The 17,251-nt window shown below is 39.6% G+C and overlaps 2 protein-coding genes across 3 annotated transcripts; one reads left to right on the plus strand and one right to left on the minus strand.

The window, feature by feature from the left end:
• Positions 1-1,605: 1,605 nt before the first annotated feature.
• LOC112554670 (retinol dehydrogenase 12-like) lies at positions 1,606-8,035 on the minus strand. Of its 2 annotated transcripts, none has more exons than XM_025222612.1 (7): positions 6,697-8,035; positions 5,099-5,290; positions 4,366-4,602; positions 3,954-4,043; positions 3,073-3,267; positions 2,423-2,529; positions 1,606-2,204 (listed from the first exon to the last, which is right to left on the minus strand). In XM_025222612.1, exons 2-7 carry the CDS (start codon positions 5,283-5,285, stop codon positions 2,013-2,015), a joined length of 1,008 nt encoding a protein of 335 aa, XP_025078397.1. In that variant the 5' UTR covers positions 5,286-5,290; positions 6,697-8,035; the 3' UTR covers positions 1,606-2,012. The 2 variants fall into 2 exon arrangements, with proteins under 2 accessions (XP_025078397.1, XP_025078398.1); XM_025222613.1 differs by having other exon boundaries at positions 6,681-8,035.
• Positions 8,036-13,798: 5,763 nt separating this feature from the next.
• Positions 13,799-14,344, plus strand: LOC112554508. The gene has a single exon (XM_025222291.1). It carries the CDS (start codon positions 13,799-13,801, stop codon positions 14,342-14,344), a length of 546 nt encoding a protein of 181 aa, XP_025078076.1.
• The last annotated feature ends 2,907 nt before the right edge of the window (positions 14,345-17,251 follow it).

Consider the following 17,251-nt stretch of genomic DNA (forward strand, 5'->3'; position numbering starts at 1 on the left):
TTTGTTCGTTGCATTATTTCCCATAAGATGTTTGTTCTCCATACCCTATTTATACTAGGAAGGTCACACAAAAAAACCAATAAAAAACAACAATGCCAAATCGCGTTAAAAAGTAATTTGGCAGGAATATATGTTTCGATTATGGCTCGGTCACGACTGTCGAGCTGTTTGGCTGGCCTGCGTAGCCCCGATACATCTCAAGACACAACTCAGTCTTGGTATAAGCATGCTTTATTCACACGCTCTTGATCGTAGTAATTAAACTGCTCCCCAAACATTCTGCTGACTATAATCCTTTTTTTTTCCGCCCCTTAAATTATTTCTAGCAACAAGTAAATGTATCCCAGAGAAGGTATAGGTAATTATACTATCCTCACGCTCCGAGTCACTTCACTGGCTTGTAGACTACAATAAAGGGTCAATTAAATACCTTGATCACCCCAAAACACCGTCTTTCTCAGTAGGTCGCACTTAGATACGACATCTTGTTCTCTATAATCATTAAGTTTTACTTAAAATTATTACTGACAAAATTCTAATCCTTGGATAGAATCAATCGGACGTTAATCGAATGTCTATAATAAATTATTACCTGTATCCCCTTAATTATTCATATGTACTCATATTATTTTTACAGCATTATTCTAATATGCTGATAATGTAAGAAGTATATTATAATATAATTATATGTTATATATCATTAATTAATCATATCATACTAAATTTAATGTTACTGCGTCCTCCTGTGCACGGGTGTGCTCTCACGGTATGCAGCAATATTCGTAATGTCAGAATTTCATCTTGCCAGTCCGTGCCTTCAGCTTGAGCTATACATTCTCATTCTTTTTAGCAATGACTGATTTTGTTTCTATTCCGTTGGCTTGTTGCCATCGGCATCTCGGAGTTGTTTTATATACTTGTCTCCTATATTTCTTATATACTCTGCAAATGCTTCTGAAATGAACTGAGGACCGTTTTCTATGTGTATCGTTTGAGGTATCCCATCCCTATCTCCTAATACCGACTGTCCTGAAGGAAGGCATCCGAGAAAATAATATCCCCCCCATGGAACCTGAGGTATATATATATAGTTGTGTATTGTGCAATGGCTCTGGAATTTGCTCGGTTCTCAAGTTGATATTCAAGCATGATGCCATTAATTTGGTTGTTATTGCCTTCTCGCTTGGTCGGGCGTCTTTAAAAGACACGTGTTTTTTCTGTTTCTTGTGCTGATGTGAAGTGTTAAAGCACTCTGGGTGACTTACTGAGGTCGGGCCTATAGTTTCATATTGTTTTCCTTTTTTTTTTACGGGTGTGTATTGGTTTGCTTTTTTATGTGTTCTATTTATTAAAACTTTTTTTCAGTGTTGTCAGCAGTCCTTTTGTCTACTGAGGATCGGCTGGTATTGTCTCTTGTCGCGGCAATCGAGTAAACGTCGTTTGTGTCGATGCGAGCGTGCTTGTGAGTGTGCATCGGCGAGAACCCAAAACGACGGCACGCGACAATATACTCCCTCGCCCACTCTCTCGTGCTCCCATCCACTTCTTAGCTTATGAGCTATTTCAATTGCACGAAAGGTCCGAAACTATACTGACTCATATATGAACTGTCCCCTATTTCATATGCCATATACATATACAGGTATATACATACAATTTTCTGACCAACACTTTCTCTCTTTCTCTGCAACACATCTAATACACACACCATCAATGAAACCTTCCAGCATACCAAGTAAAAACAGTATCTCTGTTGAGAGGAATTTAGGAGTGGGGGTGGTCATTAAAACACATCTCAGGTAAAATGATAAACAAAGTTCACCCAATACATCCAGGAGTAAACAAATATATGAGTGAGTAAAATGTATCTGAAACGGGTATGGTTACAGTTCCTTTTGAAAGTTTGTAAATCATAGCAATAAAAATTAGTCCACTGTTTAAGGACAGCATAGGAAATGGTGAGTTTCTATTCAGTTCCTGAATATAAATAGAGTGCTGCTCTAAGATAAATATTAGCAGCTTAATGTTGGTTTTGTCCACTTCTCACTGAGCTCCCACAGTTTGCGGGTAGCTTCTAAATCATTAGCCAGTGGATGAACGGAATCTTCTGCTAAACGGCATTCGGCATAATATTTCCCGGATTGCCCTTTAACCTCGTCAGACACGGCGCAGTAAATAGCTGTCTGGGCTCCGACTTCTGCGCTCTGTGACAGACGATTTTAGCAACAACAGTAAATACAGCATATGGCAAAGATGACAAAAGGTGATCAGAGGACACAAGAATACCACAACATAAGGCATGCAGCCTGACAAAGCTAAAACAAAAGTGCTTCAATAAGAAGATATTAGTTAAGACATTCTCACTAGTTAAGAGAGCATTAAGAAGTGTGGGCTCTAGCTCCACACTCTAGTTTTTGCTTACCTTTGTTACCAACGCAAAAGGTAAAAACAGGAGCTTGGTAATCATGGGAAGTGTTTTCCCTATGTTGGTCGCAACATAACCTGGATCCACAGCATAGGCCGTAACACCTGTAGATTGGGACACATACTGAGTAGCCATCAATAGCAGTGAAGTTGAAGATAAATAGACATAAGAAAAATCTACTGAACAAATAGTACACTTTATTGTCCACTATTTATGAATAGTCCATTAACTGTTTAAAATATGGCTTGTGAACTCATTTTTCAAAGCGACATTCTGCAGGAAACCACATGAGCAGCAGTTTTTCAAGTGAATTGTGCAAGCTGGGAGCAACTTTTGGCTACATATCTGTACTACATCTGGCTACATATCTGTACATTCAAATCACTTTCTATAGACAATTCATTTGCATCTTGTGCTATGTGCGTCCCTGTGTGTGTGAATTTGTTGTTAAGTTTCATGAGCTTACCCATACGGCCAAGAAATGGTGCTATATAAGTTACCTTTATTATTAAAAAAAAGAATGTAAGGACTGCAAAGCATAGTCCCTGTGTCAAGGCTGTGGATTTTCATCATTTATCAATTTTCAGTTGTGCATTTTAGAGCAACCAGCAGGTTCACAGTTGAAAATGTGGGAGAAAAGGGAATACCTGAACCATCCAAGCGGCGAGCCAGTTCTCGAGTGAAGAGAACAATGGCTAGTTTTGTAGTGGCATACTTTCGAAATGGTGATACCGAGGTATCGTTCAGTAAATATTCCATGTCGGCTGTTTTCATCCTAGAGTTCTTATGGGCAATAGAAGATATGTTCACAATCCGACTGGGTGTGGACTTCTTCAACAAATCTTTTAAGGAAAGTAAAAAAGATCTTTTGTTTGGATTTTCATAACATGTCATGTCAAAGGGCTACACATTTTCTACTCTAAAGACCTACCCGACACAAATCACGTTCAAAAGAATCATTACATATTACTCATTAATGTCTCGAACAAGAAATTGTCATGGACCAAGGTGAGATACATAGGGAGAATGAGTGTGAGAATGCTGGACTGAAAGGGTTGCTTTGTCGAAATATAACTCACGTATGTCTCAAAATTGTGTAACACTAACGCACGAGAGAAGGTTGTATGAATAAAGAGATATGGTTAAGAATATTAGTACAGTGCAAAATCGAATTAAGATTTTTTCGTTTGGGCTGAAACTTTTCATTGTACAGATAATTTATATTGCTTTACTAACTGAAATTTTATTTGCTAATATTCTGTAAAAATATGCGCATTTGAGATGAGTCCTCCTTCAATTCAACGGTATCAAGCATCTAGGTTAGTAAAATGTTAAACTTCATATGAAATAAGAATTGATGACAAAGGTCATACCAGCATGGCTGAGCCTCTAGGTTGTAACACGATACAAACAATTTAGCAATAACTTACTTCCAATAATAGCCTTTTTAAGGAATTAAAGTTCATGGTAAAGAAAAACTTACTTCATGTGTAAAAATATTGTATAATTTTGTAAATAATATTGTTACCCAGAAGTTCTACTGTCAGAAGGAAGTGACCAAAGTAATTGACAGCCATGTTTATTTCCAAACCATCTTCTGTTATTTTTTGTTCCAGATCTGAAAAAAGTCAATATTTATTAAGTAACAACAATAATCAGACATAATGTAATTGCATTATATAACTGTTTAAAAAATGAGAGAACAAAATGCAAAATAAAATGATCAAATGTAGGGTTTAATGAGATGTCTTTCAAGCAATAAAACCGGGTGATGCTAATGTGTGTCGATGTAGGGTGGTTAATATTTATTTATTAATAAAATTAAACTTATATTCTATGTGAACATGAAGGTGTTGCTTATCCCACTAATCATTTTTGCATAATTTTCATCTTTCATATTTTCTTGCTAGCTGTAAAGAAACACGATGAGTAGGACTCACTAATAACCCCAGCGTTGTTCACCAAGATGTCCAGCCGACTCTCTTGTTTTATTTCTTGAACAAACTGACGGACAGAGGCCATGCTGCCCAAATCCAAAAAGCGAACTACCACATTTTGGTTCCCAGTGGCCTCTATTATTTTAGCTTTGGCCTTTTCTGCCAGCTGCATGTATGGACTTGCAAGGATGACTCTTGCATTTCGTCGTGCCATGTCAAGAGCTGTACAGTAACCCATGCCTGAAAATGGTTACAGATTTTTTTACACATCGTCAATTCTTGATGACAAGATAACTGTAGCCACGACATGTAGTCACTACATTCCAATATTAAAATAATTTACCCTGTCGTAAATCCCTTACCTCCAACACACACTACATCGATTCAGGACCTATATTCACTTGTCACTTAGCTCCTTTAGCAGAAAAAGTTTTCTCACAAAATGAAGATTCTGTACTGTCTATCGGGTTAACGAAATAGCGTATGAACCAAGGGGACAAAGGGGGTAAGTTGCCCCCTCGAAAAAAAGATACCGAAGTGACAAAAATATCTGGAAGGCTGGGTACAAACAAAAAAAAAATCATTTTTGGTCAACTTATCAGCTAGTCTCCGCTGAGAGCTTTGCATAAGGCATCTCCTGTTGGCAGTCTTGATCACTGAGACCAATGGTTGCCAACAGCTCACCTGAGGTACACCTGTGATACTTCTTGGAACTGGTGACAATGACGTCATGTACCTGAGTTAGCTCCTGTGACAACGACGGTTTTCCCAGTCAGGTCGGTTTGACTGGTGCATCTTCCAAACCTCCGCAATCTGAAGACCACATAGGCGAAGACTGCGGCAGTTCCTACTGTGAGTACAACAACCCGTGTTGTCCTGTCACAGGCATGAAGCCATCCACCCACTGACATTGTTGACATCATTCACCCTGCAGCAAGCATAACTGACTATACACGATGACCAACTTTTTTTATTTCGTAATCTCTTTGTTTAGTATTCTTTACACGGTGTGACAGCTCTTAAAACATAAAACTGCCGTGGTAAGATGGAATAACACTAGCTGCATGAATATAACACACAGCGCTGATTTCTGGTTGAAAAGAATGTCTGTGTTCGCAAAATTGCAAAACTGCTTTTGTAAGAAACTAATCACTGACAGGCAGGCTGGAATTGTGCACGTTGCCAAGCTGTTAACACACTTTAGTAAAACTTTGAAGCAGATAGTTTGTACGGATTGCGAAGGATGTTCGAAGGATCAAAATGGCCATGGGACGAAAAAAGGTTCCCCACCCCTGGTCTACAGTAAGGGTGGCCCAAGATAATTGTGAGTGGCGGGCTTTGTCAACTACTCCGTCTGTGTCATCCTCCCAAACCACAACGACCGGTACCAGACAAAGACTGAATGAGTGAATGCAACATTTAAAACACAGTAAAGAACAGTTCATTGTCTTAGGTTTACGTTTTAGGCACGGTATTCTTTCTCTGTACCATTTGGCAGTTTAATATTCGGCCGAGCGAGAAAAGCCTCAATATATTGCAATCAATTTGCTACTTTTTATTTATATTGTTACTTTGCATAAGTCACCGACCATCACTTCCCTTGACGTAATAAACTATATTTTTAAAAAACCTAAAGTTTGAGCTTTTGCACCTCTATCAACAAGAGAGCCTGCATTGTCTACTCTTCTTTTTTGATATTGATAGTTCAGCCGGAAACGACCTTTAGCTTTAGCCTCGTTCTTGAAGTTAACGAGAGTGAGGAGGTGCGGGGTGGAGAGGGGAGAGAAGGGCGATTCCTCTGCAAGAAGTTCAGAGATATATATACGTCCGTGATCTGTCGCGATGGACCAGTCATACAAATTCCAGCCACCCTAAGCACATTCCCACAGAGCTATAAGCAGAATTTCGATTCTACCACTGAGCCAAAGGGCTACTAGTTCCGCTAAAAATAAACTGTTTGTCGGCTTCTCACCTATTCATGACTACACTTTGACCTAATTGCAACAATCCTGCTACCATGTTTTGATTTGTCATTATTTTTATACAAAAATGCTCACTTGCTGTTGACTAGAAAGGTAATTTAAACATTCATCCGTTTTGCTGACATATTGGGCAAAGCATATCATGCCTGAAAGCGCAAGATCAGCATTTTAACAAAAGTCGACACCGGAAATTGTAGCAATCAATGGTCGACCTCTCTCTCTCTGCCAAAATATATGCGAGCACAAGGAGGTCGACGCAGTCAAGTCTCTACCAAAGTACAACCCACATTCAAACACTTTTGTCGGGCTGTAGTTTCAAAGAAATGCAGTAAATACCTTGTCGCGTTCTTACCTGGCGGCCGCGTTTCTGAAAGTAACAGAAGTCAAACGAAAACGAGGCGATATATTATGTATCACCTTCAACATTCTTTTTTTTTTTTTATCGTCTCCTTCACAACCGTGTCGTGTACAGCGTTGTGGTGTCAAATACACAAACCGTAGGTGATATAACCGCCGTAATCTGCTTTGTCACCGGGAACTTTTTCTTTTTTAAATCCGCTTGATTGGCAAACAGAGATTTTGAGAACAAGATACACGTTTACCTTTCTACAACTATTTTAATTTGTGATATCTTTAATAGCTTTCCATAACAGATCTGGGAATAACAACAAACACATCATAACGTTTAAAATATAATGGAAAATAAATAACATGATATGTCTTCATATTAACTGACAGATGATTTTGAAAGTGTGACTAATACGTACAGCACTTAGGAACACAGAAAACTGTGTGTTTTCATCACAAAGTGATGTAAAGTGGCGCTTTCTGTCTTTACCGGGAGTCAATAGCAATTTGCTATGGCGACTATAGGTCTTTGCGCTAAATGCAGTCTGAGAAGTACGTAGTCTTGCTTGTTTGAATTGGCCAGTAATACTCCCCCATCTAATCTGTCGTGCTCCCACCCACTCCTCGATGATTGTCATGTCATGAGCTATTTCAATTGCACGAAAGGTCCGAAACAGCTTAATTTTCTTGACCCTTCTATATGAACTGTACTGTAAGACGACAGAGAACATAAAAACAGATTACTCATAACCCATTGCTGGAACATAAAAAGTCTCTTGGTTATCATCATCATCATGATCATCATGATCATCATCACCAGCAGCAACAGCAGCCTCAGCACATAGGGGTACTCATTAAGTGTCACAGTTAAAACCCAGATTTTCAAGCTTTACAAAGAAGAGTAAATAAACTGTGTACAATAGTAATATAGCCTGCATCTTTCTACATGAATCTGAATTATAAAATGAAACTATAACTACCTCTCATATGCTTACCCATTCCACAAGCAATATAAATATACAGGTATATACATAAAATTTTCTGACCCACGCTTTTTCTCTTTCTCTGCAAAACATCACATATATATACACACACAAACACCATCAATGAAACCTTCCAGCATAACAACTAAAAACAATATCTCTGTACAGAGGAATTTAGGGGTGGTGCTCATTATAATCCATCTCAGGTACAAAAATAGAATTCACCCAGTACTTACAGGAATATAAGTGAGTAAAATATACCTGATATTGTAAATGGTTACAGGGTCTTTTTAAAAGTTTGTAAGTCATAGCAATAAAAATTAGTCCACTGTTTAAGGACAGCATAGGAAATGGTGAGCTTCATCAATTCATGAATTGCTGCTCTAGGATAAATATTAGCAGCTTAATGTTGGTTTTGTCCACTTCTCACTGAGCTCCCACAGTTTGCGGGTAGCTTCTAAATCATTAGCCAGTGGATGAACGGAATCTTCTGCTAAACGGCATTCGGCATAATATTTCCCGGATTGCCCTTTAACCTCGTCAGACACGGCGCAGTAAATAGCTGTCTGGGCTCCGACTTCTGCGCTCTGTGACAGACGATTTTAGCAACAACAGTAAATACAGCATATGGCAAAGATGACAAAAGGTGATCAGAGGACACACTAGTAGTAGTAATAATAATGTGTTGAGTTTGTTAAGTGTTAAGAGTGACCGTCATCTTGTTTTCTGCCAGTGGTAGGAAGGTGATGTGGCCTGTCTGACTTGCTGGTGGAGAATTAGACAATTGAGATTTGAAACAAGCACAATGCTTTGTTACTGATTTGTCTGACATAACTTTTGTCTCTCTTTAGCCTCTGGTCCCATTTTAGCAGCTACTAGTACAGTAGTCAGGTGACGGGGAAGTGCGGATATATGACATAAGTACATCAGTCAGGTCAAAGGCCTCGAAAACAAGTTGGCATTTTTCAACATTAGCATCAGTCAGATTCGTCTGAGCGGCATATTTCACTGAGCTTCCTGGTGATACATGATATCAATCATTGCAGACTGGTGTGTACCCCATTCAAAGCTTGCTGTGACAGCTCGACATTGTGAAGCTGCTGGAGGAAGGCAATCAGAGTTTAAGCCGACACTGACGATGTGTAGATCTCAAATCTAAGTAGTGGCAAGATGACGGAGATATGACAGAAGAAATAAAATGGCACAAGAAAAAATGAAAAGTGGCACAGACACAGAAATCCATCCAAGAAGGTAGCAAATATCTTAACAGATGTACTGATGAACATTAGACACAAAACTTCACGCAGATCAACAAATATGAAAAGGGAGAGCAGTCAGCCTCCAGCTCGTTAGGCAAAGGGACATTACTCTCACTCCAAAGGTATGCAATCTAAGAAAGCTAAAGAGCTTCAGTCGGGAGATATTAGTTCAGAGAGCATTAAGAAGTGTGGGCTCTAGCACCACTCTCTAGTTTTTGCTTACCTTTGTTACCAACGCAAGAGGTAAGAACAGGAGCTTGGTAATCGTGGGAAGTGTTTTCCCTATGTTGGTCGCAACATAACCTGGATGCACAGCATAGGCCGTAACACCTGTAGATTGGGACACATACTGAGTAGTCGTCAACAGCAGTGAAGTTGAAGATAAACAGACATAAGAAAGCTACTTAACAAATAGTACACATTATTGTCCACTATTTCTTAGTAGTCCATTAAATGTTTAAAATATGTCTTGTGGAGCACAAACACAAAATAGAACAGACCTCTGCCTACTAGATTTGTTCTATGACTGGAACTGTGGTGTGGATAGCAATATTTGCAGCCTAGATTACAGCTTTTCAAGTGAATTGTGTAAGCTGGGAGCAACTTCTGGCTTCGTATCTGTACACTCATATAGCATTCTGTAGACAACTCATTTGCATGTTTTGCATATTTTCGTTGTTAAGTTTCATGAGCTTACCTATACGGCCAAGAAATGGTGCTATATAAGTTACCTTAAATAATAATAATAAGAAGAAGAAGAAGAAGAAGAAGAAGAAGAAGGAAGAAAGAAAGAAAGAAAGAAAGAAAGAAAGAAAGAAAGAAAGAAAGAAAGAAAGAAAGAAAGAAAGAAAGAAGAAGAAGAAGAAGAAGAATAGAAGAAGAAGAAGAATGTAAGGCCTGCAAGGCATAGTCCCTATTTCAAGGCTCTAGATTTTCATTATGCATCAATGTTCAGTACGGCATTTTAGAGCAACATCAGGTTCACACTCGAAAAGGTGAGTAAAAAAGTTAAAAAAGAAAATACCTGAACCATCCAAGCGGCGAGCCAGTTCTCGAGTGAAGAGAACATTGGCTAGTTTTGTAGTGGCATACTTTCGAAACGGTGACACCGAGGTCTCGTTCAGCAAATATTCCATGTCAGTTGCTTTCATGCTTATGTACTTATGGGCAGCAGAACTTAGGTTCACAATCCGACTGGGTGTGGACTTCTTCAGCAAATCTTTTTCATGACAGAAAAAAAGATCTTTTGTTTAGATTTTCATAACATGTCATGTAAAATTGCTACACGTCTTCTCCATTAAGATGATTTAGCAGGATATATTTTCCTTTCATTATGTGTTTACTTAATTAAAGAAAGTTTACAGCGCTGTCGAAAAATCCAATTGAAGTTTAGACTTGTTTGAGTTTCAAGTACATTAAAATGATGTACATAGAAATGCATCAGTTGCCAAGTTGAGAAGGCAGTAGCAAAGGTGTCAAAAGAAGAAGATATGTATTACACAGGAAAAAACCCAAGAAAATCAATCACCACATGACACATAAACAAGTAGACCAAACATGATATGTCTACTCCAGGGATGGGGAGCTACTGTAGCCGGCTACAAATTTTGTAGCTTGTAGCTTAGCCGGCTACAAATTAAAAAAAAGTAGCTTGTAGCCGTAGCTACATTTTAGAAAGTAGCTGTAGCTTGGCTACATGTTGGCTTCTTTCACGACTGTAGCACTCTAGTAGTGTACAAAGTATAATGTCTTTGGGTTGTAGATTTGCATCTATATTCCAGAATGTTCAGCACGGCAGCAATGTAAAAGATAGAATGTCTTTGTGCGAGGGAGGAAATGATGTTCAACAATGTAGCGATGTTCAAAAATGTCTTTATTGCGACGAAATAGAATGTCTGTGCTAGAATGTTCGAGGGGAGGGAGAATAAATAGTAGGGCTGACAGTGGTGTGGGACCTCATTGTGAATTGGAGAGAGAGAGAAGTTAGGCCAGCTGCTGAGAAAAAGATACTAAATTAAAGAAAACTTCAGTGTGGAATTCAATCTCTGTGTTATTTCTGGTACGACAGCCACTGTACGTAGTCATTTGACGTGTTGGTTACCAGGGATGGGCAAGCTACTTTTAATTTGTAGCCGGCTAGGCTACAGCTACTTTTCTTCAAAATGTAGCCGGCTACACTACAGCTACAATTTTCCAAAAAGTAGCCAGCTACTTTGGGCTACTTTTAAAATGTAGCCAGCTTCTTTTGGCTTCTTTTGGCTACTTTTAAAAGAGTGATGTTATAACAAGTTAGCTGTAGCAATATACACAAACATCAAACATACACACTAAACACTATATTACTTGCTTTACAAAGTTTTTATTATAATAATGAAACGGAGAACTGCGATATACCGACAATTTTATTTAGTGAATCCATAAATGCTTTCATTCATTCCTTGCCCCCTTCCTCTCCCGGCCTTTTTCACACAATAAGTACACATATTTTACGATTATATTAAACATTTCTGGATCTTTTTCCTCATCCTGTTTTAGTGACAAAAGAAATTATATAAGTTTTCCGATAAACATTTGTTTTCTATAACTATTTGTTCCCTATTACTTAGAAATGAAAACTAAACAGATGCTTAAGTATCAGGTACCTGGTGGAATTTTCAATAAGTTAGGTTATGTGGTGATGAAAAATGTCAACCTCTTATCAATACTGTGACAATGAACAACAGACCATTGAAATAAATGAGTTTGCATGGAATATAAGTAAAACACTGCTTAATCTAATTTAGGCAAGCAGATCATAAGGCATTTTTTTCTAACACTGACACTGAAAACAAAGAAAAGAACACAAACTAATTGTTTCCAAAAGCTGATAGGGTGAAAAGTATAGTCCTGGCATACTAGAATAGACTTTAATTATATAGTAGGATGTCAAATGTAGCATATAAACACTGAAATATATTTTTCAAAAATGATCTGATACAAGATATATTTATTTTAAATCTTTAAGCTTGAATTTCTGTTTGTCGTTTTTGACATCCAGTCCTAAACTATAAAAACATATTTCTCAAGATTGGCTTGTGCTACAGCAGTAAAATTTTGCAATTTTGTTTAGAAATGCATAAGCTACAAAGTGATGCATTTGAGAATATGGTATAAACATTACTTTTAATAAAATTAACATTTTTCTAAATATTTTCTAAATATTTAATTGCCACATTCACACTGAGTCGGGGGGTACCATGTCTGATTTTTTATATCTCCTAGAAATCTTGAGATATCAAAACGGCTTATGCATCAGTTTTCTTATCAGTGCCTCTAGTTTACAAAAAACCCAAAACCTTTGGTATATGACTTATGGTATTGTGTAAATTTGTTTTTAAAATGCTTGTACGTTTTGAAACAAAAACGTTGATTAAAGTCACAATTTTCACTTTAGGTACTCAAAAACAGTTTTAAAGTGCTATATTTATGTTATTTTGTTACTCTATATTTAAAAACCCTTAAAGATATTTAAAATATGGATTTTAGTTTTTGGAGTGTACCGGTAACCTTAAAACAAATCTACATTCTTTTAGTCCTTCATGGAATTGAATTTGACCAGAACTTTGGCCTCGAAGTTGCTGTCTGTCCCCCTAGTGCGCAGCTTTGTCATGATAAGTCCTGCCAGACTGAACAATCTCTCAACAATTCTTGCATTTGAAACTATACCCACATTTTGTGGCTTCGCAAAATGTAAAAAATTTCAAATAAGGCTGGAAATTGATGGGTACGTCCATCTTCGTTTTTCAAATCGCTCCCGCCACGTGGACGACACAGTACTTGCGGTTACTGAGCGTTCGAGACACGTGGGTGTCTGGCTGTCAAGACACCGAGCAGTGAGAGCAGTGGCTGTCGTCGTCTTGCTGACACGCTGTCGACGAATGGTCGTGAAAGTAGCCAACATGTAGCCAAGCTACAGCTACTTTCTAAAATGTAGCTACGGCTACAAGCTACTTTTTTTTAATTTGTAGCCGGCTAAAGCTACATCCCTGTCTGCAGTAAGCAATTTTGAAATCAGCAAATTGAAAAAAAAATCGTCTAACAAACAATCAAATAGAGCAAATAGTCGCAGGCCCACAAACACTCGCTCCACATTCACGTCAGCAACAGCAGCCATGACTGTAGATATGGCATATCTTCCTTGTACTACGTCAGCTGTTAACACATTGGTGGGGTGCTATCAAACCCATCTTACTGACTGCATAGTGTGAACGTGTCACTTGAACCAGCAAGCCGCACACCCTGCATGGAGCAGCAGTTACAAACATGGCCACCTTTCACCTAATAGAAATATTATAACAACTGGAATATACGAGCTCCAGCAGCGCTGTCAGCAGACACCACATCGTCTCTGGTTCTCGAGTGTTTCTGGAAAGACGAGCATCGAGAGAGCAGAGTGAGTGTGAGTTTGCGATAGCTCAGGACACCTAACAGAAACTAGACCAGGTTGGCTTTTTTCAGACAATATTTTGCCCAAAGTATTCAGGAGTGTGATTGAGCTACGTCCGTCAACAGTTTGTGCAACACCTAAACCTTGCGAGATAAATTGAACCCAGGATCCGAGGGCCCACCTTGTCATAACCACTTACTGTTTCTTTGTGATGTCATAACTCTTCTGAAAAGACTCTGACAACCTTCCTTTGAGCATTCTCAACACTGCCAAAAATGACTATACAAATTTACGTAAGGCAGTAAAATTCTCACCTTGAACATCTGCATCAGCAGCTTAGATATAGCCACTAAATATTAGTCACAGTAATAGTGGCAAGTCATCTGCTAAAAAAAAAGGGATTTTGTAAAAGTCAAACTCTACGGTCTTGGTGAGAAGATGGTAACCCTAAAGCAAGTATCAGATGCTATGAGGGGTCTGCTGGAAAGGCGGGGTGCCACGATGAAGCAGATCCACAAGTTCCTGAGAACTGAGTACGGAGACAGTGGAGCGCCGTCCAGTTCTGACATCAAGAAGGCGCTAGAAAGAGGTTTCCAGAATGGTCATCTGGAAAGAAGTTCCACCGGCCAGACCCCGCGCTTCCTGCTGCAAACTTCAACTGCACGGCCAGCCAAGACACGAATCAGAGCTCATGCCTTTGCTGCGAAGTCCACATCAAAAGCAAAGGGCAAACGCAAACGCAAAATCTTTCATTGCGTCGAATGCTGCTGCTGCAAAATCATGAGACGCATGGGGCGAAAGCCTCCGAAAACCCCCCCGAAGAATAAACGTAGAAAACCAAAAGGCAAAGCAAAGAGTGAAGAAGGCAGAAAATCAGTCAAAAAGAATTCAAATAAAAGGGAGAAATCCAAAAAAGACAAATCAAACAAGTCAGACAGCAAAGGGGAATCACAAACCCCCGTGCCCATGCCCCTGCTCCCCTAGTTTACTCGATTTCAGCTGTTTTTTAACCACCCAGCAAAGAGTAAGAGAAAATTCATTTGAAGCCAGAAAAGAATGTAATTTTATTTTTTCAAACATTGCCTGTTGTAAGCTTTGGCATCACTGTACATTGAAATTTTCTAGTACATATGAACATTTCTACCATAATTTTACCAATAATATAAACAAACGTATCTTACCTTGTATACTTCTTAATTATTGAAATCATAGGGTTCTTTCCGGCTCAGCTAGATAGATATATGCACATAGATGGATATACGTGTTAAATATTTTAGATATTTTAATATATTCTTAGACTTCGGTTGCCCCAGTCTTTGCGCATCAAGTAGAATATTTTGTGCCATGAACTAAAACGTTTTCTAAAATTGATTTTTCATAATTGTTCAGCTTACTATTATGTCTTTATTATTACATCTTGTATATCGGAAACGCATTTTTGTATTTTTCATAAGATACCAGAGGTAAAAAGTATTTTGCTCTGCCTATTGTACTCTTTGCGACTTTAAACTCTATCGTCTTTTAAAACTCTTTTTTGAGTAAAGTGTAACATCTTATTTTTCCATCAATAAACCTTACAGAAATTGTGTTTATTTCTGCAGTTAACTTGAAAACTGTAACATTTTCAAGCACAAATATTTCCAACTTGTCTAACTCATTAGATTAATTACAAAATAAGGTAAGGAATAGTTATGCGAAATTGTATTATTGTGAGCTCGGAATCAGAAACGTTTGCGTACCTGTGTGTTTAAAATACCTTTATGTATACGGATATGGCTGTGCTTCGTCACATATGCTATTTTCTTTTCCTTCCTCTTGTTTCCTGTCTTCCCTATTAGCATCATCCGTCAACTCGAATTTAAAGACATACATGCCATCGATGTCTTGTTATATCATGTTACCCTTTGGAACCATGATCCCGTCCTCCCCCATCTCTAACATCACAAACTGTGTTTCGAAGAAGAAAAGAGTGCGTGGTTCAGGCAAGGGTTCAGACAGTTTGATCTTCTTGCATCATTGTTCCTCATTTACTGACCACTCACGTGTATACAACTCTAAAATGTTTGTCTCGTACAGCGCTGTAGATCCTCGTTGTGTATAGTTTTGCCAGTTGAATTTTCGCTTTTCTTTTAAACATAATGTTACAGACGGGAAAAATAATAAATTATTACAATTAATGACTAATATAAGATGTCCGGAAAGGTCGTCTGCCTCAGGACCCGTGCTGGCTTTTGGGTTGAAGATGGTTGGTTTAACAGGAAAGTCCCTCCACCTTGAGGTGATTTCGCACTATAAGGGTAGAGGGAGAGGGAAGTACCCGAAGAAAACCCCCGACCCCCAACCCTGAGGACAGGTGAGATCTGAACCCTGAGTTTCTCACTGCAGTGGTGACAAGGGAATATTTTAACCCGGGCTAAAGTCATAGCATTTATACATTAAAGCGATTAAATTATTACGATCCCTAATTTCCTAGTTCAAACTGCCGTTCTTCCAGTCAACAGAAAATGGAGAAAGTTTTGAATCAAGTATACATTTTAACACTCTCAATAATTACTGCTATTAATACTTCTATTCTGGTTGTAACATTTATTCATTACGGTTTAACGCATGACTTTACACCTCCCTCATTTCAGTCAAAATCAGCGATTTATCTTTTCTGCTAGAGAGCGAAAGACATTGACATTATCTCTGATGCAAGTAGTATCGTTATGCATGAGACGTTGAGATTATCACTGACGAAAGCAGCATCGTCATGCGAGCAGACGTTGAGATTATCTTTGACGATCTCTGCGTTGTCATAGTGAAAAACGTTAATCCGCTCGTCTGAGGAGGTACTTAAAGCCACTGAGCTTCACGCCTGGCTTTGCTCGAGCTTCTCGTAACGTTTGACTGAAACCGGCTCTTGGGTCTGGGTCTGCAGTCATCCAAGCGTTACGGTTGGCAAACGAGCAGAACGCCGTGGAACTGTTCCACTACTGCACTGCATTTACCACAGCCGCGTGAAGCTGCTCCTGCGCCTGGAGTTCCAAAAAAAAGTATTAAACAAAATCGTCCGACTTGACTTTCCAGTCATTTTTGCTTGACTGTGGTGTTGCTGCTACCATCTGTTTGCCACGAGAAGAAGCAAAAGACTTCTCCAGCACTCAAGGACAGACATATACGTTGTCCGTGTGCTCTTCAGATGGGAGGCAGCGCGCACCATTCCGACGTCTTCGAAGAAGAAGCAGCGCAAATGGAAGAGGATGATGCGGGGCGGTGCCGGGAGCACGAACCCATCCGCTCCGGGTTCTCTGACTGCTCGCACGACCGGCCACCAAGCACCAGTATTAGTCAGTCCACGAACCACGCCCAAGGCGGCGGCTATCCGTCGCAGCCTTCGGGGAACCAAGAGCACAAGGCCGTGACGGTGGGGCAAGTAGTCAAGGCCATCTCGCAGCTGGGCGAGCGGAAGGGCGCGACTATGAACCAGATCCGCAACGCCCTCAGCAAGGAAAGCAGGGACATGGAGCGTCCTCCCGCCTGCTGCGTCAAGAGGGCCCTGGTGAGAGGCATCCAAGCCGGGCACCTGGAGCGGTCAGGCGGCACCGCGGGTGTAGTCTCGCGCTTCCTGCTGCCGACGGGAAAAAGGTCACGGCAGATCCAGTATCGTCTTCCAAGGAAGGACTCTTCCGGTCGGAGTAGAAGCGCCAGCAAAGCACAAAAAAGGAATCAAAGAAAGAAATCGGCATGCGGCCAACCATGTTCCAAGGGAAAGGGCAAGGGCAAGGGCAAACTCAAAGCCAAGGGCAAGGGCAAGGGCAAGGGCAAGGGCAAGGGCAAGAGCAAGGGCAAGGGCAAAGGTAAAGGCAAACGCAAGCGCAAGACCAAGAAGGGTGCCTGGGGCTGGAGCAA

This window comes from Pomacea canaliculata, linkage group LG13, assembly GCF_003073045.1.
Source record: "Pomacea canaliculata isolate SZHN2017 linkage group LG13, ASM307304v1, whole genome shotgun sequence".
Taxonomy (NCBI): Eukaryota; Metazoa; Mollusca; class Gastropoda; order Architaenioglossa; family Ampullariidae; genus Pomacea; species Pomacea canaliculata.

Excerpts from the sequence above, each read along its gene's own strand:
- LOC112554670 (XM_025222612.1), bottom strand. The coding sequence starts at position 5,285 with ATGATGTCAACAATGTCAGTGGGTGGATGGCTTCATGCCTGTGACAGG. Across the intron at positions 4,603-5,098 it reads TGTCACAGGAGCTAACTCAG|GCATGGGTTACTGTACAGCT; the intron begins GTACATGACGTC and ends AACCATTTTCAG. Across the intron at positions 4,044-4,365 it reads GAACAACGCTGGGGTTATTA|ATCTGGAACAAAAAATAACA; the intron begins GTGAGTCCTACT and ends GACTTTTTTCAG.
- LOC112554508 (XM_025222291.1), top strand. The coding sequence starts at position 13,799 with ATGGTAACCCTAAAGCAAGTATCAGATGCTATGAGGGGTCTGCTGGAA.